The sequence below is a fragment of the Jaculus jaculus genome, chromosome 11 (genome assembly GCF_020740685.1).
Source record: "Jaculus jaculus isolate mJacJac1 chromosome 11, mJacJac1.mat.Y.cur, whole genome shotgun sequence".
NCBI lineage: Eukaryota > Metazoa > Chordata > Mammalia > Rodentia > Dipodidae > Jaculus > Jaculus jaculus.
In genome coordinates this window covers 110,489,489-110,500,531 of record NC_059112.1, presented here as the reverse complement: position 1 = coordinate 110,500,531, position 11,043 = coordinate 110,489,489, and the positions used below count along the sequence as shown (strand labels likewise).

The 11,043-nt window shown below is 50.4% G+C and overlaps 1 protein-coding gene across 1 annotated transcript; it reads left to right on the top strand.

The window, feature by feature from the left end:
• The first annotated feature begins 4,806 nt into the window (after positions 1 to 4,806).
• Positions 4,807 to 6,948, top strand: LOC101607887 (serine protease 30-like). Its single transcript, XM_012947380.2, has 6 exons — positions 4,807 to 4,858; positions 5,302 to 5,328; positions 5,446 to 5,611; positions 5,702 to 5,973; positions 6,369 to 6,529; positions 6,703 to 6,948. Exons 1-6 carry the CDS (start codon positions 4,807 to 4,809, stop codon positions 6,946 to 6,948), a joined length of 924 nt encoding a protein of 307 aa, XP_012802834.2.
• Positions 6,949 to 11,043: the final 4,095 nt, after the last annotated feature.

The following is an 11,043-nucleotide window of genomic DNA, read 5'->3' as shown; positions in this document are numbered from 1 at the left end:
CCCCAAACACCTGCACACTCTGTGGCTCTTATACTCCTTCTGTGATATTCCTTAAGCTTTGAATGGAGCAGTATAATCTCCTCTTTCAACACCCTCTTTGATACTTTGGTGAGTTTTGAGTCTCCTCGGTGTCTACCACCGTCTCCATAGCAACAGCACTGGCTAGCAGTGAGAGCAGCACCCACATTTGCTGTGCAGCGACCTCTGCAGTGTCCCCTGAGTCCTGGTGGCTGTGGTCCAGTGCCATGCCCCGGGCTTTCTCTTCTGGCCATTTTGATGAGTCTTGGGTCTCCCCAGTGTTTGCTGCCATCTGTAAAAAGAAGGTTCTCTAATCAAGGGTGAGAACAATGCCAATCACAACAGGGCTTAAACATGCACACTTGCATGGCTGTTTGATGGGCAAAACATCTCGGGTTAGGCCGGGCGTGGTGGTGCACGCACGCCTTTAATCTCAGCCCTCAGGAGGCAGAGGTAGGAGGATTGCTGTGAGTTTGAGGCCACCCTGAGACTCCAGAGTGAATTCCAGGTCAGCCTGGGCTGGAGTGAGACCCTACTCAAAAAAAAAAATTCTGTTTAGCCAAAGGTCAGTGGAAGGTGGAAGCTCCCTCTGGTGTCTGTGACTCTTCAAGTCGTAGCTTTTTAAATTCCCTCCCACTGAGCAGAGGCCTCTTACCCAATAACAGAGCAGTTAGTTATCTCCATAACTTAGGTGTTAATGTGTCATTATTGCACCACTGGGCACATCTTGCCTGGCTGGTTGATCTTATAGTTCGCAGGATGCGTGGCTTGTTCACACTCGGGATGACTTCTCCCCTGGCCGACCTGGCCGACTGCATACACGTGCCAGCACTGTGAGGGTTACTCAGCGAAGAGCCCCGCTTGATTTTCAGTGTCCTGTGACATTAGCCTGCGGTCTCTTCAGCAATAGGGTCTTAGGGTCTTAACATCTTGTTCTGATGGGTAACCAAATGTTTTGGCACTGGCCTGTGTTGTTTTGTTGGGGGGGAGGGGCTCATGGGTCTGTTGATGGACAGCTCACGGTAGGGGAGAGTGAGCCATTTGTAGCACTGGGATTCACCAGCAACATGCCCTGACTTCAAAGGAAAGCTTTCTGCACCTGGTGTAGTCCAGTTTGCATTGCTGTTAGAAATCACCCAACCAAGAGCAGCTTCTGGAAAAAAGGTTAATTTTGGCTTACAGGCTCGAGGGGAAGCTCCACGATGGCAGGGGAAAACAATGGCATGAGCAGAGGGTGGACGTCACCCCCTGGCTAACATAAGGTTGACCACAGCAACAGGAGGGTGTGCCAAACACTGGCAAGGGGAAACTGGCTATAAAGCCCATAAGCCCGCCCCCAACAATACACTCCCTCCAGGAGGCATTAATTCCCAAATCTCCATCAGCTGGGAACCTAGCATTCAGAATACCTAAGTTTATGGGGGACACCTGAGTCAAACCACCACAGCACCCAAGCAGGAAACTTCTACGTGTTATCGAAGTAGTGATAATTTTATAGGATGAATGATCAACTTGGTCTATCGGTACATGAAAGTTAGAAAGATTTTTAAGTATTTAGGGAGTTGACCTTATCACCCCTAAGGCTAAGAGAAAGAAGGGGAGAACTCAGAACTGTTGACACTTAGGGATGTGGGAAGGGCCGGTGGGGCAGAAGAAACTCAGAAGCCTGGGAAGGGGCTGCTCAGATGGTGCTAGTGAAGTTGGTGGGGAAAATCCACGAGCATGGGACACTGTCCTGATGTGTGAGATGAGACAGGGCGAGTTCACTGTGGAAATGCTGGGGAAACTGCAAACTGGATTCACCCAGTGCCGGTGATGGGGGCACGCCAGAGTCTGGAAAAGTGCGCCTGCACTTCACTGTGTAGGAAGGAGTCAGCGTGTGTGTGTGAACACACACACACACACATTACTAATGGTTTATCTATTCTGACTTAACCTTCAATCTAGATGTCATCCAAACAACAAAGGAGAGTGAGGCTCAATGGCTCTGGTGGGTAAGAGCCTTCCCCTGAGACTCTGTAACGAGGAAAAGCGCAATGCTGTCCTGCTACAGACAGAGAGGAGAATGTGAAGGGAAAGCACCAGCACTATTAACAGGAGAGAGAAGACTAAACACCCAGCCAGAGGGGCGAGACTGGCTGCGATCCTGCCTTTTTTTTTTAAAATTTGGTTTTTCGAGGTAGGGTCTCGCTGTAGCTCAGGCTGACCTGGAATTCACTATGGAGTTTCAGGGTGGCCTTGAACTCACAGTGATCCTCTACCTCTGCCTCCCAAGTGCTGGGATTAAAGGTGTGTGCCACCACGTCCGGCTCCTGTGCCCTTTTAAAAAAATATTTATTTATTTTTATTTAAGAGAGAGAGAATGGGTACACCAGGGCCTCCAGCCACTGCAAATGAACTCCAGACACATGTGTCCCTTTTGCATATGGCTTACATGGGACCTGGAGCATGGAACCTGGGTCCTTGGGCTTCACAGGCAAATGCCTTAATCGCTGAGCCATCTCTCCAGCCCCTGTGCCTTTGTTTTGGTTCACTGTGAGAGCCCTAAAGGAGAAAGGGTTGGAGAAAGCAGATTTTGCTCGGGCTTCCCAGACTGTTGGATCCCTGAATGAAGCACAGTTTAAAGATTCAATTCCTGGTTTTGTTAATTCAGCAGGCGGCCTAGACTGCTTACCTTGCGAGAGGGAAATGTGGCTGTCCGAACAAAAACACATGCCTGACATGAGGTTCTAAGAACCCCACCGGAATCTTGCTCTGCAGCTTGATCACAAAGAACAGGGAATCACTTCCCAAACAGGCTGGAGGCTCCCTTTGCGCCCTCTGCTGGCAGATCTGCACATGACTCTGCCCGAGTTTAGACGGAGGGGTTGAGAGCTGTGAAGCAAGTTTCCTTATCCCACTCCAGGCTTGAGGCCTTATGAAACTCCAAGCCCGTGGCAGTGTCCTCAGCAATGTTAGGGACTGACCCAGACCACATAATTCTTGAGCCTCCCTTGTCCTTGTCCCTGGAATGAGGGAGTTTGAAACAGCTTTAGCAGCTGAAGGAAAATTCACTTGAAATCATTGTTGTAAAATTTGTTTTCCTTCCTTCCTCTTCCCTCTCTCCCATCCTCCCTTCTTTCTTTCCTTTTTGTTTTTTCTTTTTCTTTTTTGAGGTAGGGTCTGGCTCCAGCCCAGGCTGACCTGGAATTCACTATGTAGCCTCAGGGTGGCCTCGAACTCACAGCAATCCTACCTCTGCCTCCTGAGTGCTGGGATTAAAGGCGCGCGCCACCACGCCTGGCAAATTTCTCTGGCTCTGTGTATGCTGTATGGTGATGTGTGGTGTATGCATGTATGTACGCAGATGCACATGCCCGTTGCACACACATGGTGACCAAGACCGTTGGGTGTCCTTCTGTTAGAGTGGCTGAACTGGGAGCCCCAGAAATTCTCTTTGTCCCCCGCAGTGCTGGGATCACAGGTGTGCATAGCTGTTGTGGGGCGACAGGAACACACGTCTTCACCCCAGACAGGGTACAGACAACAGACCAAAGTATGACTTCACCCCTAACCAGTTGTGGTGAACCAGTGAGCTCACTGGGCTTATCTATGGAGCAGGATGAGGGTTGCTTGCAAGAACAACGCTATCCCCAGGCAGCCTCGCCGTCCATCAGTCTCCCTCCATCCTGGATGGCCACCCTCCCTACATCCGCTTTGATGGGGCTCCCTGTGCCAAAACCACCGCCTCGAATGTTCCTCCCTCCGCCTCAGGGTGCAGGCTGGCTTCCAAAGCGCAGGTGGGTGATTCAAAGGCAGTAGCATCACCAGAAAGCATTTCCAGAGCTCACGGCACGGCCCGTGGGCAGCTGGGCTGGTTAGAGACACTCCAGCGCACTCCGTCACTTGTTGGCAGCTCCCACTGTAAAGGCAGTTGTTTGCCCTTTATATAACTTCAGGAAGGAGTCCTGCAACCTTTCCCCCAGACTTGACATCCTGCGCCTCCCTCCCCACCTCCCCAAGTAGGGAACGTTTCTATTCAGAGAAGACTGCTACACACCACTGGCTGGAGTCTGCCCCACACAGCACACCCCTAATCCTCCTGTGACCTTGGGGAGTGGACCTGTGACCTTTAAAGTTTCAGCTCTCCCAGACTCCTTAATTTTATTTATTTATTACAGAGAGAGAGAGGGAGAGAGAGGGAGTGAGAGAGGGAGAGAATGGGTATGCCAGGGCTTCTAGCCACTGCAAACAAATTCCAGACACATGTGCCACTATGTGCATCTGGCTTACATTGGGCCTGGGAATCAAACCTGGGTCCTTAGGCTTCGCAGGCATGCGCCTTAACTGCTAAGCCATCTCTCCAGACCCTCTCCCAGGCTTTTGACCTCTTGACTCCCTCCTCCCTTTAATGGGAAATATTTCAAATTTGATGAATTCACTATACAACAGGGAGTCAGGAGGCAGGTGCCGCTGGCTGACGTCTGGAGGGATCAGAAGATGGCGGGAATCCCTTGGTAGCCAGGAGGCAGGCCCTGGGTCTCCCAGTCAAAGTGGGGGAAGCAATGGGGTGGTCTTTCTCGCCTTCCTGCAGGATGGCTGAAGGAGGCTTCCAAATACAGCCTTGTGAGTAGATTAGCTGGCTCCACTGACCTCTGGATCCTCCTCATGGGCCATGGAGCTGACGTGGGTGTGTCTCGCAGGGCAATTGGACTGCAGAATGATTGCCATCTGGGACTGAAGTGTCAACTTGCCCTCAGACCTGTCAAAGGACTCTGGCCCCACTGCGGAGTGCAGGGAGGAGGTGCCATGGGGCCGTGGGCACAGGGCATTCTGCTGGTGGTGCTGCAGCTGTTACCAGGTAAGGTTTCCCTCTATCCCCACCTCCTTCTCCACTGCTGCCCTGCTACTGTGCTCAGTGTGATCTTCAGGGGTTCTTCCTGGATCATTGGGAGAGGGCGAGAGGACACCCAGCCCCGTGTGTCCATTGACTGAGGGAAGCAGGAGGAGGCAAAAGCAAGGAGCTTCTGAGAAGGGACCTCCCCAAGCCAGATCTTTTTTTGTTTGTTTTGTTTTGGTCTTTGGTTTTTTGAGGTAAGGTCTCGCTCTAGCTCAGGCTGACCTGGAATTCACTATGTAGTCTCAGGGTGGCCTTGAACTCATGGCAATCCTCCTACCTCTGCCTCCAGAGTGCTGGGATTAAGGGCATGCACCACCACGCCTGGCATCCCAAACCAGATCTTAACAGGAGTAGGGAGTTAATGGATGGGATGTTGAACCAGGTCTTTTCCTCTTGCTTTCCAGGGGCCTATGAGGATGTGTTGCCTTCAGGTAGGGGCCGATCCTGGGTTTCCCAGAGGAGTCCAGGGCAGGGGATGGAAGGAGGTGTTGGAGACTGAGAAGTCAGGCCCAGGAGGGGAGTGTCTTTCTGAGATGGTCTCTCCACAGTGTGTGGCCTCCCCCGGTATGCTGGCAAGATTGTGGGTGGCCAAAATGCCCAGGAAGGACAGTGGCCTTGGCAGGTCAGCTTGTGGAAGACCACAGAGGGCCACATATGTGGAGGCTCCCTCATCCATCCAAGCTGGGTGCTCTCAGCTGCCCACTGCTTCCTCAGGTGAGTGGGGCTGCCTGGAAGAGTGCCACCACCCTCCTCTCCTTCCTTCCCCAGCAGCTGCCTTACCAGGCTGGCTCCATCCCTTCCCAGGTCTCGGAACCCCAGGCTGTACCGCGTGAAGGTTGGAGGGCTCACGCTGTCCCCTCTGGAACCCCAGTCAACCTTTGTGGCTGTGCGGAGGCTCTTTATGCACCCCAACTACCTCAGTCAGGACAGGTCCCCTGGAGACATCGCCCTGTTGCAGCTGGACACCCCCCTGCAGCCCTCACAGTTCACCCCCGTCTGCCTCCCGGCAGCCCACGCCCTTCTTACCCCTGGGACCCTCTGCTGGGTAACAGGCTGGGGATCCACCCAGGAGAGAGGTGAGGGGGTGCGTTTTCACTCAAGTCCCCGCTGTACCCCAAGGGAGGACTTGTCTAGGGGATGTACTATCCAAATTGTGAGTCTCCCCTTGGCCAAAGGAAACACCCAGGGTGGATTCGGGGGACCTTGCCCAACGGGTTCTGCCAGTTGTCAGAACATTTAAGCTGAGGCTGAGGTCATGAGATCATGGAGGGTGGCCCAGTTCATGACGAGAGGGGGGCTGGGCTGGACCCCTACTTCCTGATCCCCTGGCCGCCTGGCTTTGGGACAGGGGAGAGACAGGGCGTCAAAGCAATGGCGGAGGGTCCAGGCTGCTGTCTGCCCAAGCGGAAGGGGTTCTGCAGATGGGGATAAGGCTCAAGGTGGGCTGAGGTCAGGTCTCTGTCTGATCCAGTCGTGACGAGTGTCCTTCAGGAAGTCGCTGTGCCCCTCTTGGACTCAGATGTGTGCGACTTTATGTACCATTTGGAGGAGCCCAGCCTGGCCGGGGAGCGTCTCATCCAGCGTGACATGCTCTGTGCCGGCTTTGCCCAGGGCAAGAAAGACTCCTGCCAGGTGACAGAATCTCCCAGCTCCCCGTCCTAACTGCGGGGGGGCCCCAGGCTCACCCTGCCCCAGGGGCTGCCGGGAGACCAGAGCTCTCACTCAGCTTTTATGACCTCCACGGAGGATGCTTCCAGAACCCCTCTTCCATGCAAACCCATGTGGCCCTCCTCTCTCTCCTACAGGGTGACTCTGGGGGGCCGCTGGTCTGTCCCATGAACAACTCCTGGGTCCAGGTCGGGATTGTGAGCTGGGGGTTTGGCTGTGCTCGGCCATACCGGCCTGGGGTCTACACAAGAGTGCCAACCTACGTGGACTGGATCCAGGGAACCCTAGCCAGGCACCCCTCAGGGTGCCACGCAGGAGCTCCTGGGTCTCTTCCGGCACTACTGCTTGCGCTGTTGATCTTAGCCCTGACAGGAACCTTGTAAGCCATGCCCTGGAGCCCAGAACCCCCTTCTGGAGAGATTTGTGACTTGGGGGCCCTACCGGGGACACAAAAAATGGATCTCAAGTGGCAGATGTGACGGCAACAGCATGGAGGGAGTGCTGGAGCAATGGAGGCTTAAGGATTCCGGGACACAAGGACAGAGCCACTGGCTCTCCCAGTTGAGCCCCTTGCCTAGCACAGAGGCTCGTTCTATTAGACACTTGCAAACAACCACACATGCAAGGCTGCAGCATAGACTCCAGTGTTCAGGGAAAATACCGAGCCTTGGGCTGGAGAGATGGCTTAGCGGTTAAGGCGCTTACCTGCAAAGCCAAAGGACCCAGGTTCGATTCCCCAGGACCCATGTAAGCCAGATGCACAAGGTGGCACATGCATGTGGAATTTGTTTGCAGTGGCTGGATGCCCTGGCATGTCCATTCTCTCTTTCTCTCTCTCTCCCTATTTAAAAAAGAAAAAGAAAAAGAAAATGATCTGCCTAAGGTCACATCACTGCTCAGTAAAGATACGCTCTTCACCAAGACATGTGGGGCCCTGAACCTGTGCTCTTGTCTGGTAAGAAATGTCACATCTTTACCCTGCCACACCCCTCAGGACTCCCACTATCCCAGCACAGCCCTCGCCCAGGGAGGCTTCCTAGACACAAAAGAGGTGGTGGGCTCCGAGTGTGACTGTGACTTGGGCCGAGTGCCTGGGGCTGTGGTCCGTCTTCAGCACAGATCAGAGGAAAAGGAGGTGGGTCCAGTGTTCTTCCTCTTCCTCCTTTAATCTCCCTTCAGCTGAGGTGGAAGTGTCACCCAGTAACCTTTTCTCCAGCATATGTCCAAGTCTGTGTGGAGCCCAGGCCAGCAGCGAACAGTTAATTGAAGGGCTAAGAATCAGGATGAGACTTCTGGGTAAGAAGACAGCATAGGAGCAATGCCAAACTAGCTTAGGAAGGGAATGAAGCAAAAACACAGCAAAATACACTGTTCTTCCGAAAAGTGAAGGTGTATGAGTTATTATCAACCACAGCAGAGAAGACGGAGAGACTAAGATCTTCCACAAAGGAAGAAACCGGCCAGAATCCTGCCAAGGTGCCAGTGGCCTGGCACAGAGCGGCAGAGGAGAAACCCGGTGAAGTGATTTTCCACTTGCATCAGTCTCATCACAAGGTCAAGAAACCTGAAGGGGAAGACAGCAGGGCCATCTGAGCCGCTGTGGAAGGAGAACACAAACGGGCCCAGCTGAGCAGCTCCGTAAGTACAACTCCAGGCTTCCTCTCTCCTTCCCACCTCCCAAACACCAGTGCCACAGTGAACCACCAGGGAACTCATCCAGCCCCTGGCTGCAGAGTATCTAGCACAGCTGATTGGAACACCAGACCCACAGTGCGACACAGAGGAATCCAGGTGGGCACTCAGCATTGATGAGATTTGAAGCCACCCCAAAAGGGAATGGGACCAACTGACAAAAAAGCAGTACAAAGCCGGGCAGGGTGGCGCACGCCTTTAATCCCAGCACTCGGGAGGCCTCAGAGGTAGGAGGATCGCTGAGAGTTTGAGGTCACCCTGAGACTATATAGCGAGATCCTGGTCAGCCTGGACTAACATGAGACCCTATCTCAAAAAAGCAAACAAACAAAAATAAAGAAATAAAATAAATTAAAGAAAGAAAGCAGGTACACAGGTCTGCACGGGAAGGGCATCTCTCTTTCCATGCCAGGACAGGTTATGGGTTGCATATTCTTGGTTGGCTTTGCCATTCTCAAGAAAGCTGTATTTTGGGGTTGACTATTGTTGCCTTTGATGCTTCCTGATATATAGGGCCTTCGTCTTTTTCTTCTGTCATTATTGGGGGCAGGGTCTGATTCAGACCCAGGTTGACCTGGAACCCAATTCAGAACAGAAATCTCAGCCTCCCAGCTGACAGGATTAAGGGTGTGGAACAGCACGCACCATTAGGGACTTTGTCTTCATGAGGTTATCTGTTTCAATCCCCACTCTTGCGTAACTACTCTGTGCTAATTTTGGTTGAATATTGCTCAGTTGAAATCCGAATTGTCGGTACATTGTTCCACCCAGCCTCCTAGAATACTTGAATAGCAGGCAAACTCAACACCTAGGGTCACTTCTGCTGTTTTCTTGGAGTACAAGAGTTCTACTTGACCCCTTGAACTCCTACTTTGAAGGTATGTAAAGTTAGATTTCCATGGCTAAGAACACTAAAGGTAACTAGAAAATGCAAGCATCAAATTAATTCAACATGCAAAAATCTCTACATTATAATACAGAAACACAAAGAATCAAGACAATATAATCCCACCAAAATATAAATCTATATTATAAATCTATCAGAAATGACACCCCAGTGAGACTGTTTTAGATGAAATGCCTGACAAAGATTTAAAAAAACATTATGTTATCTATACTCAAAGAAAACAAACTCCTAAAGGAAAACACAAGAAACCAACTTAATTAAATAGGAAGGTCAATACAAGACATGAGTAAGGAAATAGAAATACTGAAGAAAAACCAGGAAGAAATACTAGCAATGAAAAGCATAGTAAGTCAAATAAAAAACTCTGTAGAGGGCTGGAGAGATGGCTTAGTGGTTAAGTGCTTGCCTGTAAAGCCTAAGGATCCCGGTTCGAGGCTCAACTCCCCAGGACCCACGTTAGCCAGATGCACAAGGTGGCGCATGCATCTGGAGTTAGTTTGCAGTTGCTGGAGGCCCTGGCACACCCATTCTCTCTCTCTGTCTGTCTCTGCCTCTTTCTCTCTCTGTCATTCTCAAATGAATAAAAAAAATAAAATAAAATAAAAAAATAAAAATAAATTAAAAAAAAAACAAACAACAACAACAACAAAACAACTCTGTAGAAAGTCTCACCAGTAGAATGGATGAAGGAGAGGACAGAATATCTAAAGTAGAAGACCAGGTGGCAGAGCTAATACCGTCCAACAAAGAGAAAGACAAGCTAATAGGAAGGTATGAGAAGGAATTTCAAGATATTCGGGCCACTATGAAAAGATCAAACATAAGAATTTAGGGTATAGTAGAAGGAGAAGAATTTCACTCCAAAGGTATAGTAGACATTTTCAACAAAATCATAAAAGAAAATTCCTTCCAAATTGGGAAAGAAATGCCAATGCAGATACAGGAAGCTTTTAGAGCACCAAACAGACAAAACCTGGAAAGAACCTTCCTCATCATGTTATAATTAAACTACTAAACACACAAACCAAGGGAAATATATTGAAAGCAGTTAGAGAGAAAAAGCAAGTCATGTTGGTCTTGGTGACACACACCTTTTTTTCCCAGCACTTGGGAGGCAGAGGTAGGAGGATCACCATGAGCTCAAGGTCACCCTGAGACTACATAGTGAATTCTAGGTCAGCCTGAGCCATAGTGAGAACTTACCTTGAAAAACCAAAAAAAGCAAAACAAAATAAAAATAAGGAAAAAGAAAGTCACATACCAAGGCAAGCTCATCAGGATCACAGCAGATTACTCAACACAAACTTTAAAAGCCAGAAGGGTTTGGAATGACCAAGTTGTGAAAAATAACAATTGTCATAGTTCATTCTCACAGTTTGTTATTATAGTTCATCTCCTCCTCCTTTCTTTTACATTCTTTTTATTTGTTTATTTATTTGACAGGAGAAAGAGGCAGAGAAAGGGAGAAAGAATGCATGCGCCAGGGCCTCCAGCCACTGCAAATGAACTTCGGACGCATGCACCACGCATGTGCATTTGGCTTACTTGGGTTCTGGGGAATCGAACCTGGGTCCTTTGGCTTTGCAGGCAAGAGCCTTAACCACTAAGGAATTCCTCCAGCCCACCTTTCATATTCTTCTAGTAATTAATTTTTATTGTATTTTACCAAAGTACCTGACCATCACCCCATAAAATATGAGGAGCCATGTCCTGGACAGTTTCACGTTCATTTCTCTGGTGTCTTCATAGTTAGAATCACCATGGTCGGGGCTGGAATATGGCTGATGAGGTGCTGGGACCTGAGATCAGATCCCAGCACTCATGTACATGCTGGGTATGCAGGGTGGCTCATGTGTAAGCCCAGCACTCACGAGGAGAC

Coding starts and splice junctions, on each gene's coding strand:
- LOC101607887 (XM_012947380.2), top strand. CDS start 4,807: ATGGGGCCGTGGGCACAGGGCATTCTGCTGGTGGTGCTGCAGCTGTTA. Junction 5,329..5,445: donor TGAGGATGTGTTGCCTTCAG/GTAGGGGCCGAT, acceptor GTCTCTCCACAG/TGTGTGGCCTCCCCCGGTAT. Junction 5,974..6,368: donor GGGATCCACCCAGGAGAGAG/GTGAGGGGGTGC, acceptor TGTCTGATCCAG/TCGTGACGAGTGTCCTTCAG.